The sequence below is a fragment of the Lepisma saccharinum genome, chromosome 14 (assembly GCF_977018435.1).
Source record: "Lepisma saccharinum chromosome 14, izLepSacc3.1, whole genome shotgun sequence".
NCBI classification, from domain to species: Eukaryota; Metazoa; Arthropoda; class Insecta; order Zygentoma; family Lepismatidae; genus Lepisma; species Lepisma saccharinum.
In genome coordinates this window covers 67362252-67381740 of record NC_139242.1, presented here as the reverse complement: position 1 = coordinate 67381740, position 19489 = coordinate 67362252, and the positions used below count along the sequence as shown (strand labels likewise).

The 19489-nt window shown below is 37.4% G+C and overlaps 1 protein-coding gene across 1 annotated transcript in view; it reads right to left on the bottom strand.

Annotated features, from left to right (window-relative positions):
- Window positions 1–18616, bottom strand: part of rdgBbeta (cytoplasmic phosphatidylinositol transfer protein 1) — a 55504-nt gene extending 36888 nt beyond the window's left edge. Inside the window, exons 1-3 of the mRNA XM_083135829.1 lie at window positions 18380–18616; window positions 15804–15952; window positions 7216–7304 (exon numbers count right to left, since the gene is read on the bottom strand). Coding sequence (XP_082991955.1) covers window positions 7216–7304; window positions 15804–15952; window positions 18380–18427 — 286 coding nt within the window. The 5' untranslated portion in view covers window positions 18428–18616. The remainder of the gene's footprint in view (window positions 1–7215; window positions 7305–15803; window positions 15953–18379) is intronic.
- Between the last annotated feature and the right edge of the window lie 873 nt (window positions 18617–19489).

Below are 19489 nucleotides of genomic sequence, written 5' to 3'. Positions count from 1 at the left end.
AAACGCCGGAGGAAATGTACAGACAAATATTTTTTGAAATAATTGATGTGGCTGTGGATTCGCTAAATCGTAGATTTCAAACAAAGGTTTTGGAAATTACACTGTACAACACGAAATTTGTCCTTTGCTTAAAAATATGTTTTTCTAATGTATTTTTGCATGCAAAACACGAATCTGCAATTAATTTCTTCGTATCATGTACAGTTTTTTTTAAAAACGCCATCTTTATACATTATGTGTATTAATTACGTTTAAACAATTATAAATTCCTTTAACTGCTTTTAACTGGGTTTTTTCCAGCGCTTGATAAAAATGATATCGCTATCAGTTCGCATTGTTACATAAAGAAACGTTTTGCTGGATCCTCTAGTGATAAATTTGTTACATAACAATAACAGTGCTGGCACCACTGACGAACAAGGGCTGCCATCTGTTTTGTCCTATCAAACGTGAAGGTTGTGCTTTGCAATTGCAGGTGTTTGTGTAAAGTTTTAACGTTTCTGGCGGGTTTCTGTTAGTGAGGTGTGTATGAAAAGGAGGCTTCGTTCAGTGGATCATAATGTCCCGTCAGGGTAAGAATAACCTTGATTCATTTTGTTATATATGTGGTGAACTGACGTTGAATAGTCAAAGAAGTAGCCTTATCTCTGTTGTCAAAAAAGCATATGAACTGTATTTTGGATGCCGAGTAGGCGATCAAGATGAGCGATGGACACCACATATCTGCTGCAATTCTTGTTCCAGGAACTTGCGAAACTGCAAGGAAAGCGAAGTTGGCTAAAATTTGCCGTACCAATGGTTTGGAGAGAGCCCAAAGACTACGTAAGTGACTGTTACTTTTGTTTGACAGATGTAATGGTCTTCTCTTCAAAATCAAAACATCACATCCGATATCCTAATTTGGAATCAGCAAGACGACCAGTGGCTCATAGTGAAGAGCTAGCTAGCTACCTGTGCCGAAAGCTCCCGAAAAATGTACATTTGATACATCAATTGAAGAAGGAAGTTCAGGCAACGAGGACGTCGACTTCGCGCCACCAACCCTCTCAAGTGCACCACATCTCATCACACAAGAGTTAAACGATCTGGTACGGGACTTAAATCTATCGAAAACAAAAGCAGAAATCTTGGGCTCTCGACTTCAAGAATGGAATCTATTGGCTAAAAATGTCAAAATCAGCACGTTCCGAACGCGACAGAGTAACTTTTCATCTTGCTTTTCGGAGACTGGAGGAATTGCATTTTGTAACAATATTAATGCTTTATTTCAGGAGTTGGGCCATGAACACAATCCAGCAGAATGGCCATTGTTCATTGATTCGTGTAAGATAAGTCTGAAGGCAGTATTGCTCCATATTTGTAATGCTTATCCATTAGTGCCAGTGGCGTATACTGTTCACAAAAAGGAAACATATGAGGTAATGCGTGACATATCGCAGTACATTGAATATAATACATTCAAGGGGCGAATCTGTGGAGACCTGAAAGTAATTGGAATTCTTACTGGCATGCAACAAGGGTATACCAAATTTTGTTGCTTTCTGTGTGAATGGGACAGCCGGGACCGAGTTAACCATTACATGTGGAAAATATGGCCACCACGACAGGAATATATACCAGGAATCAAGAACGTATCACATCTACAACTCGTGAACCCTAAAGATGTTTTTCTTCCCCCATTACACATCAAACTAGGTGCACTGCTTCCAAATCATGGGATGCCACATGTCCCTGAAATTACATTTATTGGATTCTCATTTTGACTTCTTTCCACAAAATTTAGGGGCTGTTAGTGATCAACATGGGGAACGGTTCCACCAAGACATTGCAACATTTGAAAAGTGGTTCAGTGGACGATGGAACAGCAGTATGCTTGCTGAATATTGCTGGTCTATCATCAGATACACTCCTTCAGATAGATACAAGAGAAGAATATCACAATTATCATTTCCGTACAAGTTTGTACTGTCTTTGGTTTGTATACGTAAAATGCCTGTCTAATGTCTGTGCAACAAAATGTCATGTGGCTGTACAATACAAATGGTATGTCTTGGGAGAAAACTGACTTCACATATCGATTTAGTACCTTTAACTTATTTAAACTCGCATGTTTTCAACCAAAGGACATTTTCGTAGATATTTATTTATTCTTTTGTTTGTATACGTTGATTTACCTGTCTAATGTCTGTGTAACAAAATGTCATGTGACTGTACAATTCAAATGGTATGTCTTGGGAGAAAGCTGACTTCACATATCGATTTAGTACCTTTAACTTATTTAAACTCACTTGTTTTCAACCAAAGGACATTTTCGTATAAATTTTCTTAGTATTTTGTTTGTATACGTTGATTTACCTGTCTAATGTCTGTGTAACAAAATGTCATGTGACTGTACAATAAAAATGGTACGTGTTAGGAGAAAACTGATTTTACATATCGATTCAGCAACTCCAATTTAGTCAAAATCACCTGTTTTCAACTAAAGGACAGAACATGACCTCAAATTTGTTGTACAGTGTTATTTCACAACTTGAAGCTTTTGCTATCGGTCAAATTGGTGCTGATCGATTTCTGCAGTTCTATGGGACAGACTTTTATAAAGACAAGCCAACAATGCACAGGGACATGTTTCTAGATGTGTGCAGAACGAACAAAGAAAAAGTGGCCAACTTGTCAGACATTACAAATATTTGAAGTAGAGAAAACAGTGGTCCCATGCGTGAAATGCTCACAGAATTTGTGAAGTTTGTACGGCTGAATTTAACCATACCTGTTACTTCTTGTACCTCTGAGCGGTCATTTTCAGCACTTAGACGATTGAAAACGTTTTTGCGGTCAACAATGACCCAAAAAAGATTGAGTGATTTGGCAATTTTGCATGTTCATAAAGAAATGACTAAAAATATTGACATTACCAAATTTGCAAACAAATTCATAAGTGCAAATGACGTAAGAAGGAATGTGTTTTATATTGAAAGTTAACATGTCATGATTATTATTATTATTATTTGGTACATAAAGTTAGTCATTTTGTAGTTTCTGTTCACAACAAAATCCTTGCATAGTTCTTTCTGCAATACAATTAAAATTATTTGCATTTATGAAGATTTTTTCATTTTAATTTGTATGAATGTGGTATTTTATTTCGTCACGTGTTAATAATATCCTTGCCTCTTGTAATCATTGTGCATGTAAGTTGTTTAAAGTATACAATACTTGATAATTACAGATCTAACCGCCATTGATATGCACCCACAGAAATTTTGGAAAGTCGGCACCCTTGCTATCACTTATGATCAGGGTTGTGCAATTAGGTGCAAGAAAATGTTTTCTACATGGCATGTAAATTACACGTAAAATACGTATAAAACCTAAAAAATTAGAATCAATCATAGCAATTAAAGGAAAACATTTTGTGATGGTTACCGTTAGGTATAGCAGTTGGCAGTGGTAGAAAACAAAAAGAGGTTTTGAAAAAATTCTTTCAAATTTTACAAACTGGCATATTCACATTCGCATCATAATTAGCATATGCAAGTGAAAATACGCATGAAAAGGAATTTGAAGCTGTTACTAAAACTTTGAAATCCAATCCAAATAAATTGTTGTTAATCGTTATGTTATGTTATCAATACAAGTACTAGTGCAAGACCTATATATATCAATAGGTTTCTCAATTTTTAAAAATATGTGAAAGAACAGTTCTATTTTCAAAAATGTGGTAGTATGGGTGAGGGCGTGAGGTGATGTTGATTTTTCCATGAACAGTAAAGTTCCATGAATTTTCCAGAAAAAGTATATTTCCAGACTTTTTCAGAATTTCCATGTTTTCCAGACCGGAAGACATTATATGAATATATTATATGAATCTCTTCTGCCATCATTTCACATGGTTTGAATGTTTCTTAATGCCATGAGGTGACTGTATAAACAATCTTTAGAAAATAATGATTGTGCTGAAATATGTAAAAACTAAAGTTTAAAATGTAATATAATTAAAGTAGTTTTTATATTACTAATTTTACGAAAAAATTAGTTTTTTACATATGCGTAAAAAACTGGTTTTCTACGCAAAGTAAATTATGTGTAATTTATGTAAAACAAGTAACGAGTAAATTACTTCGCCAATGCTGCTTACGATACATTGTACGTAATGCTAAATGTACATTCAAAACACAGAAAACTGTCAGACGTTCTTTTAAGATGTCTATAAAATTTCTTGAAAACAAAATTCTCTGATTCTTCCAGCCCAAGTCATCAGGACAATGCATATATTTGATCACGTGTGTAAGAAGGTCGATATATCTTATATATTACCTAAACACCACACTTAGAATATCACTTAACCAAGTTTTTAGAATATTGAACAGAAACTGACTGTGGGATGGGGCATCAGGAGTGAGCTTTTACCAGTGGCGTGCGGTGACATTAAAACTAGGGTATGCAACATGGGCCAACCGAAATGAATTATGGGGGCCAACGCCCCCCCCCCCCTCCCTGGCCATCATGTTATTCAGAAAATAACTTTATTCTACAATTTTATAATGGGAAATTTCTCATCCTTGTATTAATATCCAAATGTAACGAGGTAAAATATATGTATGATATTTTATATTCGCAAATATATTCTGATAGTAGCTACGTAGATGTATGATATTTTATATTTGCAAATATATTCTGATAGTAGCTACGTAGAGTCCAACAATTCAACTTTGATTATTTCCTTCATGCAGTGCGATGAACATTGAACGGGAAGGAAATGGCTCAATCATTTTCCGTCCTTTCAAATTTCATGTAATAAATTTGATAAATCTCAGTATCCTCTACTATTTCACAACATCTTTCGCAGAGGAAACCAACGAATAAGGCCAACAATAAAGTTTCACTGATTTTCTACTCAGTCAATCACTCTGTAGATATATTTTTTCTTCTTCTCAAAAATCAAAATGCCTAATATACTGCTTACCATCCTTCACAACTCGCAAATATATTCTGATAGTAGCTACGTAGATGTATGATATTTTATATTCGCAAATATATTCTGATAGTAGCTACGTAGAGTCCAACAATTCAACTTTGATTATTTCCTTCATGCAGTGCGATGAACATTGAACGGGAAGGAAATGGCTCAATCATTTTCCGTCCTTTCAAATTTCATGTAATAAATTTGATAAATCTCAGTATCCTCTACAATTTCACAACATCTTTCGCAGAGGAAACCAACGAATAAGGCCAACAATAATGTTTCACTGTTTTTCTACTCAGTCAATCACTCTGTAGAGATATTTTTTCTTCTTCTCAAAAATCAAAATGCCTACTATACTGCTTACCATCCTTCACAACTCCTGCCTGAAACAATTTTTCCAAATCAGGAACAGACCTTCCATTTCGGATTGTTTACACTTTTTTTTCGTAAATTCCGAAAATCCCTTCTCCAGTATGTCATCAATAACTCCCGGTCCCCCTATTTTATCACTTCACAGCACCGACAAACAATAGAGATCCTGTAATGTAAATAATATGAACGAAACACTCGCTGCAAATTTCACACGACAGAAGAAAGCAAAAGTCAACCTCCCACGGTACGTTGTGTCCGGTCCCGCTATGCCCGAAAACCACGCGTTCTTGTGGACGAATGAATCGGAGTTGCCAGTCGACAAAGTATTTTGTAGAAGGGAGATAATTAAGGACAAGTAGAAAATACGTCAGCATACATCCCAGAACACTTCAAAAGCTAAACTACCGTACATCACTTTGCAATGTCTGGCGGGAGGGGGGGGGGGGCTCATTCTAATCCCATTGTAAGCATTGTGTTTTATTATTATTATGTTTTTCTTTTATCATTCATTCATATCGTTGGGTCAACAATCAACACCCATGCTATGGAACTCAAAGGAAATGTTGATCCCGAAAGGAGATAAACAGATACTCTCATACTGTGAGAATTGTGCGAAACTTGCAAATTGTTCACATATTTTCCCCTCGACACAGTGACAGTCCATTCTGGTCCTCACCTCCCTATACGAAAAAAAAACAACTTGCTAGTGTAACTTTAACCTCACATACATTTTTTATATGTGATAGTTTACGTGTATATTAAATATGATCTTCCACCACTACATATTCTTGCCCTCCTGTCTGATTCCTGTATCACTTTTTATAATGTATTTTTATTGCAACCCAACAGTGATCTATCTACACGTGGCTGCTAAATGATAGTAAGCTAAGCATTCCAGAAAAAAATATGTTGACTACTGTCAACACTGCATATGCTGTCAAAATCTTGGGTACCCTCGATGCTTAGAACCGGGAAAGAAGTGGGAGAGAGGGTAGGTGCGGGCAGACCCAAACACGTGGTCGGGGCTGACATGAGCCAATGGGGTTACCTTCCAAATTTCTAGGGTACCAAGCAGAACAAACAGAGTATTTCTGCGGAAATTGGCAGGAACGCGGATCGGGTGGGTGCCGAAGTCACAATCGGGATCATTCGGGACTGCCTTCAGGAAGGCAGCAGCGTGTTCGTGCGGAAATCGGAATTTCTTGCAGTGGAACTGCTTTCGGAGCGATAATTGTTGAATTTTCATGTTCGGGGAAGACAAAAAAATGTTTATTTTTTCTTACTGTGTTGTGGGTACGCAGTGCGTACCTTGCGTATCCTGAATGCACGCCGCTGGCTTTTACATAATACTTGCCATGTATTGACTAATGGTTAAAAAAAATAATTTTTTAATAAAAAATCATAATTATAGCATGAATCCTACATAATTATAGTAAAATTTAGTAATATATGTATTGATCCCAAATATTGCAACAAGAAAGTGGTAAATTCCAATAGCCACTACTGTAGAAGATTTCTACATGAAAATAATTCAAACAATAACCCTTTCCCTTTCAACTACAACTAGTGGTAATATTCAGTATATAAAATAAATAAAGAAAGAAAAGACAAGCAAGAAATTTTATTTTAATTTAATTCTATTTCAAAAACCTATTGTTATTGCACTACCACAAAAATGTTGATTTTTCCAGGAACAGTAAATTTCTATGAATTTTCCAGAAAAAGTAAATTTTCCGACTTTTTCAGGGTTTCAATGTTTTCCAGACCGGTAGACACCCTGTTCTATGAACCTCTTCTGCCATCGTTTCATATGGTTTGAATGTTTCTTAATGGTATATTATCATAAAATTAAATCAATTAGTTGTTAATGAACCTACCTGTAAGTGTGTATGGATAATAGTTCCAAGCCTTTTCAGTTACATAGAATATGTTAGGAATCAACGATTGCACCCAACCAGGTAGGCGACTAGAAGATAACGAAAATTTCTTATAACACTCAACTGTTCCCAAATTTTAATAAGATACACTTAAAACATACAATAACATATTAACTACCTATAATTAGAAATGGAACAGCCACAACCATGAGGAAGAGACACAAGTATGGAGCTTCCAATCTCCATAGTGGAGTGGTTAGCACAGCAAGCCACAATGCCAGGGGTTCTGGGTTCAAAACCTGCCTGAGCATGAATGTTCTTTGTGAATGTCCCTTCATCAATTTCATCATGTCATCACTTATGACAAGGCAAGTTAAAAACTGACAAAATGTCAAACTTAAAGAACAAAAAACACTTACAATAATTTTGAGCTATTTTTATTATTTGCAATAGTGCAAGTGATTTGAGAAACCATAGGCCCAGTAATGTGTGGTGTTTTTACAAATTGATTTGACTTTCCTTCTGCATATGAGCACAACAGAGTATACTACTACTTCCAATTAGATGTCCCCCATTAAACGAATATTTACATGTATAAATATTTGCTATCCCGAACAGTAAGGATGAAATATTCAGTCTGAACGGCTAAAATTGAAATGTAGGAAAAAGAAAACAAGGTAACTGTCCCGAATGTTTAATTGTTTTCTTTTCAAAGTTTTGCAGAATTGTAGAAATGACTGTTACAGTAAATTTGAACCTTGGTGAAAGTAATTACCACTGTTTGGAGTTCCAAAAAGTCCTACTTGTCAGCAAATAGAAGATGTAAAAAGTACCTTATGGGTCATTCCATACCACTTCAACTAAAAAAAAAAGATGTTTTGGAACCCAAGCCCTCAGATTTTGATGAAACATTGCACATATAATCCTTCGATGGTGGTGAGAAATCATGTAAATTTTTCCGCCTCTAGCTTGTCTGGTTTAATTTTTATAGCACCTAAAATTTTCAGTGATTTATCATTTCTTCCATTCCCAGGGAAATAATTTTAACTCACTTATAAATTATTCAATCCTTTTGAAACTTTACAACAATGTTAACCAAACAATAAGAAAAAAAATATGTCAACACATCACATTTATATTTTAGTACACTAATAAATTATTATATTCTGATCCCCCCCCCCCTAGGGTGTTTCATTTTTCCAAAGATGTGATTTTCATATGACTTTGCTTACGCCCCGAGTCTCAGTGATGTAAAAGATATATATGCCAAATTTCAAGAAGATTGGATAATATTTAGAGGTTGCACACATTGATCACTTTTATCTCAAACTAGTGAAATTTCTAATATTGAAGTGCTTTGTACTAATGGGCTAATCATGTATTTCTTTCATCTTTTGCAGGTAATTGAACTTTAAAATGGGAACCAAAAGAGGAATTTGGCTGCTAGAAAAGGTGCCTCGTGGTGAGTTTTTAGGAGCTCAGCTCCCTTCAAAGGAACAAGTACTTTTAGTTTTTATTTACCATCACAAGGAAATGAAAGAAACACTTTCGGATGCTGCTAAATCTACCAGTACTAAACTACAGAAAGTGTGGAGGAAAGCAAATATCCCTGTTAAGACGGAGGAGAATATCCGTGCTGGTATACAGAAGCAGTACAAAGAATACCAAAATCTGGGTAAAGAGAAATCGAGAAACACGGATAAAGCAAATGTGAAACTGCAGATTTGGAAAGGTGACATCGTCGAGTTATTTGACATTTCCCGGCAAAATGTGATGGACATGACTAGCGTATCACAAGAAGATAAAGAATTTCTTAGGTCACAAAGAGAAGATCGTATGAGTTCGTCAATGAATGGAGTAGACAAGATTTTCGCCTCGAAAATAAGAACTAAGTGTACAAAAGAAGACAAAAATGATTGATATAAGAATAAACATTACAAAACTATCGCTGAAATCAATAAGACAGTTATACTGGAAGACTCATCTCCATCATCATCAGCACCTAGTGACGAAGAGGCCGAGTTTTCGCCTCCAGCAACGAAAAAATTACGTTCAAGTCCTAGATTAAAACCTCTTGATCAGACACTCACGTCTACTTGGGATCGAGAACAGCTCTCTATTCGACAAAGCAAGTACTTTATTTATAGCAACTGCAAAGAGCCTTGGCCAGGATGTTTCAAAAATTTTCGTTATCTCCAGCTACCGTTTACCGAGCTCGGGCGATCAATAGAAGTAAAATGGCAAAGAAAATCGAAGTGTCACTCTTTGAAAATCCTCCTCATTTGGTCTTGCATTGGGATAGTAAACTGTTGCCCTCAGTTGCCCATGGGAGTGTCAAAACTTTGGAAGATAGAGTTGCAGTTCTAGTGACTGGCAAAGATTTTTTGCATTTTCTTGGCATACCTGTTGCCCTGAAAAGCACTGGTGAGCAGATGGCTGAAGTAGTTATTCGGGAAGTGGACCGATTTGGGATACCTGACAATATCACCCGGTATGTGTTTTGATACTACAGCATCTAATACAGGACTGATCCAAGGGGCATGTACCAGAATTGAAAGGGGATTCGGACGAACATTGCTGTGGCTGGCTTGCCGTCATCATACCCATGAACTAATATTGAAAGGAGTGTTTGAGGAGTGTTGTGGCGTACCATCAAGTGGTCCTGACATCCAGATTTTTCGGAAGTTCCAAAGTCTGTGGGCTTCACTTGATAAGAAGTCATATAAGACAATGCTGGATAAAGAAAGTCCCGTTCAAGGCTTTCTAGAAGAACAACGAGTGAAAATGGTTAACTACATCCAAAATGTCCTAAAAGACGGAAGTCATCCAAGAGAAGACTACAAAGAGTTATTACAACTCTCATTCCTGTACCTAGGAGGTTGGTCTCAAAACGACTTCAGTTTCAGGATCCCAGGGGCTCTGCATCAAGCAAGGTGGATGGCAAAGGCAATATATGCACTTAAAATTGTCCTCTTCACTAAACAGTTGAATATTCCTCTACGAGAATTGAAAGGAATGAAACAGGTTGCACATTTTGTCAGCCTCATATATGTTCGCTTTTGGCACGAGGCAATTGTAAGTCGATGGGCTCCAAAGAATGATTTGGATATGATACAGCTTCTGAGCACTTACCCAGATGCATACGTCAAAAAAAGTGCTCTCACAGTTGCTAAGAGACACCTTTGGTATCTGTCAGAAACAAACATAGGATTGGCTTTTTTGGACGAACGTACTACTCAGGCTGATAAGGAAAATATGACTAAAAATTTAGAAACCAAACCTGCAAAGAAAAAGGAAATGAAACGATTAGAGGGTAAAAACCTAGTTTTTGAAGGAAAAGACCTGAACCATTTCGTTACTAATAAAACAAAGACGTTCTTTGAATTGTTTGGGATCCACGACGTGACAGAATACTGCAGTGATTCTCTAACAAGCCATGTGAACGCTCTTAAGGTGGTCAATGATATCGCAGAAAGAGGAATTGCTCTGATAAAAAAGTTTAACGAATCGGTCATGGACGAACAAGAAAAACAATTCTTGTTGAGGGTAATCGAGCATCACAGAAAAGTCGTCACCAAGCGAACAAAAGAAGGGATTGCATCGTTCAAAGTTGATTAATATAACACATGTTTTGCCTATCATATTACCTATTAATCTTAGTGTCTAGTTTTAATATTATTTTAAGTTTGTGATTTCTAGTTTTCCCAATAAAAATAATTAACATTGAAAAATCGTATTTTTTGCCTACTTTTACAAAACTGATCAAAGTGTGCAACCTCTAAATATTATCCAATCTTCTTGAAATTTGGCATATATATCTTTTACATCACTGAGACTCGGGGCGTAAGCAAAGTCTGCAAAAATTTTACATTTTATTTTTTGCCTTACAAAATGAAACACCCTACCCCTAAAATAAACACTGTCAATCTGAAGTTATAATGTTCATGCAATATCCTTAAGTAATAAAGCGAATGACTGTGACTGAAATAAAATTATAATTTGAAAAATATAAAGTCTGGTAGCTATTTTTTTAAAAAAAAATTAGAAACAAGTTGTCATCTTTTCAGAAGGAATGAAAAAGTCGCCACTTTCTGGGTAAGCTAGATCATATATGTCAAATCAACAGACAAAAAAATTTTTGAACCCTTGGGATTATTCAGATTCTTTGTTTACAAATTGTACCTATCAAGAGGACAAAAACTTGCAAATTTAAGATATTTTCGGCTCTTAGTTTTTGAGTTATTGACTTTCAAAAAAGCAAAATCCCAAAATTTGATGACATTTTGTGTCAAAAACTATTTAACCTAGAGAGCTCAAATTGGTGTAATTCTCTTCTGCTTTTAATGCACTTTAATTTGAAATGCAACATGAGTGTGGTATTTGAATATTGATTTTTTTTTAAAACTTAAAAAACCATTTTTAATTTTTTTGGAAAAAATGTTTTTGTTTTGTAATGTGTGAGAAATTTGCTAAATTTGTTGAGTTTTCGTCAACTTTACTGGTACTACCACTGCACCAAAATTATGAATTACTGAGATGTCGAGATTCAGACCATGGTTGATTTGACATGGAATGACCCATATCTAAGTTCATTTTAAAAATACTTGTGTTGGTGTTGCACCTTTCCCTTTCAATGATAATTCAAATTTTAGCAAACCATTTTTTTTCAGTAAAAAATTCAGAAAATAATATTTTATTAATTTATTAGCGTAATAAAATATAAATGTGACGTGTTGAGACATTTTTTTCTGAAATCCTTGAAGTTTCAAAAAATTGAATAATCATAAGGGAGATAGAATTATTTTTCTAAGACAGTGCAGCTCACACTTGGAGGCTCTGGGAATGGAAGAAAGGATGTATTACTGAAAGTTTGAGGGGCTATAAAAATGAAACCAGACAAGTTAGACAGAAAAATTTATGTGGTTTCTCATCACCATCGAAGAATTAAATGTGCCATGTTTCATCAAAATCTGAGAGCATGAGTTTCAAAACCTCCTTTTTTTGATTGAATATACAGGGTGGTGCAAAATTCCGTTTACAACGCTTGGGAGGTGAATCGCCAAGTAGAAACAAGGAAAAAATGCCATGTGGAAAAATGTCGAAATCGGCACCGTTTGCGAGTGACAGGCGTGCGAAAATCGCCTCACACCAAGTGTAAAGTACAATAACTCAAGAAGGAAGAAAGGTATCAATGTCGGATTAAAATAATACAAAGAAAGTCGTGTCTGACGAATACAATGGTGCAGCAATTGAGGCCCAGTGTAAATTGCGCAAGGGGATTCTCAAAGAAAGTGGGGAATCCCCTGATGGAAAATATAGGAAATTTACTACTATTTTCAACATAATGTTGAGATCGGAATGTAGGCAGTAAAAAATGACGACGTATGTCCACATGTCCCACTACTGCTGGGACACCGTCCCAAATGGAAAAAAATACCGGAAAATCATAAAAAAAATGTTTTCAATCCCTTAATGTTGACACACTACTTTGCAGTACGAAAAACAAAAGTTAAACAATGGCTACATGACGTCAGGCTGTACATACTACAAGAGAGCTCCCCAAAGAAAGTGGGTAATTCTCGAAGGAATGAAGACGTAGAATGGCTAGAAAACGCACACAATGGCATGTAACATTTCCAGGCACAGCTCATCTTGAAGGGATTCCATTGAGAAGCGAACAACCTCCGCACATGCAGATCGATGGTATGAAGTACAGCGATCTCCAGCACTATGAGGTGCTGATAGGGACTCACAATCACCGGTATACTCAGAGACGTTGTTGAAAATGTCCGCTATTGACTTCAAGACAAAGATGGCATCAGCGAAGCACTGATTGTCTGGTACGGTCAAATACCTCTGGCATGTCACCAATTGTCCCAGCAGCGACACTAACACGAGCAACGAGGTCCTGAGCACTTTCCACAGGGGTTTCATACACGAGCCTTTTCATTTCTCCCCATACAAACAAATCCAGTGGTGTGAGGTCGGAGGAACGAGGTGGCCACGGTAAAGGTCCACCCCTGCGAAGTCAACGATCGCCGAGTAAGGCCCTGGCTCCCCGGTCGAAATGTGCGGGGGCGCCGTCGTGTTGAAACCAGATACGTTGTCTACCTGCCAGTGGCACGTTTTCCAAAAGTTCGGGTAATACGTCATGTAGAAATACCCGATAATTCCCACCACACAAAGTAGAGTGCAAAATGTACGGGCCTATCAAGTGGTCACCTACTACGGCACGCCACACATTCACTGCGAACCTATGTTGATGATGGCGCACAATGATTGCATGCGGATTGTCCATATCCCAGACGTGGCTGTTGTGGCTATTGAACATGCCGTCCCTGGTGAACATTGCCTCATCGGTCCACAAAACTATTGTTGGGAAATCTGGAATGGCAAGAGTTTCTTGCACGTACCATTGGCAGAAATCCATGCATAGGGGAAAGTCCGTGGGCAGTATGTGGTGCACCTTATGCAATTTGTATGTGTGCAATCCCTCCTCCTGAAGAACGCGGAACACATTGCTATGGTGAGTTTGTGGCGTACGAGCAATGACACGTGTGCTGGTGCCAGGACGGTCTCGTATCGCGCCCGCAACACGTCCTCTTCAAATTGCACAGTGCGGGGTCTTCCACAATCCCACCTACGGGGTAGTAGAGATCCAGTTTCACGCAGTCGAGCATCAAGTCTTTGAAAGAGTGCATGTGCTGGTAACTGGCTATTGGGAAAACGTTCGTGATACGAACGCCGTGCTTCACGGCTGTTTCGGTTTGCCTCTCCACAAACGAGATGCATATCAGCAAGCTCGTGGGTAGAGTACTCCGCCATTGTCCTGTTCGAGAACTGCCCAGCAACAGGGGCACTTTCACTCCGAGTGACGGATCACAACTACCGTTATTAGCACCCACGTAATGTCACACAGGTCCACGCAGTTGTTGCAAACCGAGAAAGAACACGGGAATACGTACTCTACGTACAATATTCCTTGGCGCAATTCAACCAGACTAAACTCCACGCTGCGACACGCAGAACAGACATGAAGAACAACGGTCGACTACACTCTGTATGTAGTATCCACCAACGCTAATACGTAACAGGTGACCTACAGTTCCAGCGTCTCTAGTGGGGCTTTCTGTATCAATTAGCTGAAATCAATCTCAGCGTAATCTGACGGCATAGCGTCATTATCGGGTCAATTTTCTATTTCCCGAGTGTGGGACGGTGTCCCAGCAGTAGTGGAACATGTGAACATACGTCGTCATTTTTACTGCCTACATTCCGATCTCAACATTAACGTTATGTAGAAAATAGTAGTAAATTTTCTATATTTTCCATCAGGGGATTCCCCACTTTCTTTGAGAGTCCCCTCGCGCAATTTACACTGGGCCTCAATTGCTGCACCATTGTATTCGTCAGGCACGACTTTCTTTGTATTATTTTAATCCGACATTACCATCTTTCTTCCTTCTTGAGTTATTGTACGGTGCCGATTTCGACATTTTTTCACATGGCATTTTTTCCTTGTTTTTACTTGGCGATTCACCTCCCAAGCGTTGTAAACGGAATTTTGCACCACCCTGTATATTGAAAGACCTCTATGCAAATATTACCACGTCCCATCAACAAGGTATTCCAGACTACTGTCAAAACTATGCTCAAAGGGATGTTGTGTTTGAGACCAGCATCAACATGATGATGCAGTATTCTAATGCCAAGAACCCTAAACCTGGTCTGCCTGCCACACATACGTAACCTATATTGCAGCAGCAAACCATTACCAAGACAAGAGTAAACAAATGGCTGGTTCGAAGATTATACGGAAATGAAAAACCATGCATGCCTTGACCTGCATACATTCGAGGGTGTGCGCCTACGTTCTGATACCTAAAAAGACCAAAACATTTTTTTCCAAGGAATATCGGTTCTCCAGTTTTCATTTCCTTGTGATTTTATTTGGTTCAAAGGGAATGACTTGAGATGACCGGACGGACCCCTCTCCGATTTTCTTCATATTTGGCATACTCACTAATTGAGGCCTCCTAATCACGAATCTGAAGTTAAAATTTGTCGGAAACTTCTAGAAATTGCAAAATAAGCTAAAATAAGGCGTTAGTTTTCGGAATGGAAAGCGTCTATTTTCGCAAAATTTTTTGTTTCACAAGCAAATATATATATTCGTGATACTACCACGACACCAAATTTTCAGTATGTTTGCCTAACCTAACCATGTGCCAATGGTTCGTGGGGCTAGCGTCAATGGTTCGCAATTTCTAGGTCCTGATACTACCACGACACGAAATTTTAACTATGTTTGCCTAACCTAACTAAAACTAACCTAACCACGTGCCAATGGTTCGAGGGGCTAGCATCAATGGTTCATGAGGCTAGTGTCAATGGTTTGCAATTTCTAGACGTTTCTGACAAATTTTAACTTCAGATTCGTGATTAGGAGGCCTCAATTAGTGAGTATGTCAAATATGAAGAAAATCGGAGAGGGGTCCGGTCATTTCAAGTCATACCGTTCAAAGAGTGTGTACCATGAAGAAATCGGAATTAAACAATAAGAACTTGTGCCAAAAACAAAGTCATACCTTGAAAGAAATATTCGTTTCTCTGTGAACTGGCCACATCCATGTTCAGGATCTTCACATGGCTCATTGACAACAACCTGAACACCTTCTCCTGCATCGGTTTGTTCATGACTGTGCCGTGCAATCATATACAGTTGTCCTATGTGGTACTTCATGGAAAATAACAAAAATACAAGTAAATATACATTGAATTTAAAATAACTATACTTAATCATATCTGAAGAAATACACACACACACTCCCAACCTTTTTCTCAGGAATGGTAGAAATCTGCAAACACAGGGCAAAACAACAAAATCATACCAGCTTTTTTAATTTTTTGTATGTCTTCACCAGCACGAAGTGAGAAGTGTTAGCTGGGGGGAATGTTTGGTGAACGAGTCGTAGGGTTAGCTAGAAAATTGTGCTAGTCAGGCAGATATACCATGCCCCTCATGTTGAACACTGGTCTTAACATTAATACAACATGGATTAAATATTTAGATATAAAAGAAACATATTATTTCTAAGTTTGCTCTGAAAATTATTTATGCTCATATACGTTCACAGCAAATTTATGTTGTCCTGTACAGGAGTACCTAAGTGAGTCATACTAGGCCATAAGATGAGAAGTTGGCACATTATGACATTATAATAATGGATTTGACTAGTGCCTGTACTGGACTGTTATTAATTACATATTTAGAATGGTTGGGATAACAATCTGAAAATAAGTACTACATACAACCACTTATTGCTAACATATTTGCATAAATGTTAAAGAACCGAAACCACTGAAACAAGCACTCTTACAAAACTGAAATTGTGTAATAGCCAAATCAACCTGTATGTATGTTGCAAAAATTGGTAAATATGCAATATCGCCCGTACAGATTTCTTAATTTTTACAGGAGAAACTACTTACTGAAATAGTTTCTGTAGCATTGTCGAAGTTCTTCGAGGTATTTTCTTTCGCGGAAACTGAAAACTTCACCATAGAATGCTGCAGAACAAGAAATAATCACTTTTTTATGTAAGGAACTTGCATTTTCTGTAAAGTGACAACATTATGCCGTTGTTTCCATTATGTACCTGCAGATGGCGCAAATGTTGAAAGTCACACGGTCTCGCCAGTGTTTCCAAACGTGTCTTTTTTTTTACGAGAATTTCTTTTTTTTTTTAACTATGCTTACCTAACCTTGCCGGAAATGGTCCGTGGGGCTATCGTGAATGGTTTTTGGGTCTATCCATCACTGGTTCATGGGGCTATCCCTCAATGGTTTGTGATGACATAATGAACACGAAAGTAGATATTTTTCGGTTAAGAAGGTTGAAACACTGCATACCCACTCCAAATCGACAAAACACAAGCACGACGCGCAATGATCCACAGCTGTGCACGCCATATTGTCTGTTACACAAGCGGAACAAAGAAGACAAATAATGACTCGTAATATGAAAAGTTGACACTATTTCATCGAAAAAGGCATAACTTAACTGGTAAGAGTTTAGTTTACGTCCTTTTCCTAAGGAATACGTGTCATATATCATTGGAAAGGTTATTGTATAAGGAATTCAAAAAAGTAAATCCCAAGGTGAGGAAAAATTTCCTGGAGGAGAAAATCGAGAAAAACCGATGTTGTCCGGATATGCGTGATTGAACGTACTGAGGACATTTTTCGATGATGAAGCACATATTTAGCGGTGAAATGAGGGCTAATGGAACCTAACCTAACAGGCCTAACCTAACCTCGTTCCCGTGAATGGTTAGTGGGGCTATCGTGAACAGAAAGTGTAAAAAGAAAAACTTACGTACCCTAAGAGATGCTGGAGCGCCGGCTGTCTGCTAGCATGGTTTTGAACAATGCACTGAATTATCACTGGGGTTAAACGTATTTTACACTATCTAGAAGTTTTTGGAACCTGTTCTTTGCCGCACTCCTTTTCCATTGAAACTCCACTAAATGGTCCGCAAAAGAATCCGAAGGTATTTTTTTGCAATGTTGTCAACTCCCATCGGTTACCACCAAAAGGCAAGAAGGACGTAAACTAGACTCTAGCCACTTCACCTTAAGGAATCTTCCGCAATGCAGAATATGTAAGTATCAATGCTAAAATTAACGAAAGAAACGACTGAGAGGTGTTCGGGCGATATCGCATAATTCCCCAAAAATTATCCAAATTAGATTATTTGGAAATTTGTAAACATGTCACAACCACATAAGCGTCACAATAAACATTCTGCAACGAACAATTCAGATTAAAAAATATCAATAAAATATTTGAGGATTTAACATGTTATATGCTATTTATTTCCTACATGAAGTTATATAACATTTTATCTGAAATTACAATGGTCATTATGAAATTTCACTGACTCACTTCCTCAAGAATCTTCACTTGTAAGATAAAACAAGTTACACATTGTTTTTTCGTTAAAGGTTAAGAGGTCAAGTTCACTTCTCGTGTTCTTTATATTTCATGACTTAAACTACGACGAAATCGAAGTTAACTATATCTACTAACATAAACAGAGAAATAGAAAATCTTATGTTAGGTGTCTTTTTAACACTACATTTTCTGATGTTTACATTTACCTCTTCCACTGTTAGTGGCATGCATGTTCGATATTCCTTGGTCAGCATCCTAGGTCATCTGTTCAGTATGACGTTGCTATCTCAGGAAGGTTGATGATAAAATGTACTGTGAGAAAACTGGTAGCGTAGATAATCACATCGTGGTTGTGCAAGTGGCTAGCAGCATGGACACGTGCAGCCAATAAAATGTGTACAATTTTCTACAGAAACTTCTCCGAGAGTTTAGCAGAAAACATAACAAGTTTGCCTACATCTCGACAGATAGCGCTGGAGTCAAAGAAGAGTTGAAAATCGTATTGCGCACCTTGTTAAATCAGGCTCGGATCCACGGTGAGGCCGATGGGGGCGATCGCCCCTCCCAAATCAAGAGCTTAGACTAGGTTTTTCCATACATTATATTTAATTTATATTTCATTTGTATATCAGTATTATACAGTAAGCTCTCCTTTATTTAATTGGTGTAAACATTATAGATGGTTATTATGAATATTTTATAAATATTGTATTACCGATTTTCAGTTATTATTATTATTAATTATTTGTTCCCAAGCTTGTATGTGTGCTAAGAATATACATTCTAAATCAAAATTATAAAAATAAGTAAATAACGAACCTAATGCTTTATGCATATTTATACATTTTTACATCAACAGGGGCGACATGTATGTATAGGAGAGGTTCTTGTTTCTTCATTTCCCCATTTCTATTCATATACTTATGTAATTACTAATTAGGTTGATCACGGCAATGGAAATATAAAGGTAATAATGATTGAGAAAATTAATTAGCATCCTTTACTTACCCCAGATTCGGACCCAGTACCTTTGTTTTGTGCTGTGCGCGTTAATTCCTGTAGACCACGGGGTAGTTCTTACATACTGTTTATGTAAAAGCTATGTAAATATTGGTTAGAATGGACTTCCGCGGTAAAATCGCCCCTCCAAAGTGCAATTCTTGGATGAGTGCAGCATGCACTTCATTCGATATTTGAACCAAGAATTTCAGATTGCAATCATTTATGTATGGTGTCATAAAGCTCGTCATACTTTGCTACAGCACGCAAATACCCATACCTCACATGGCAGGGATTCGAACCCAGAACTAGTCGTC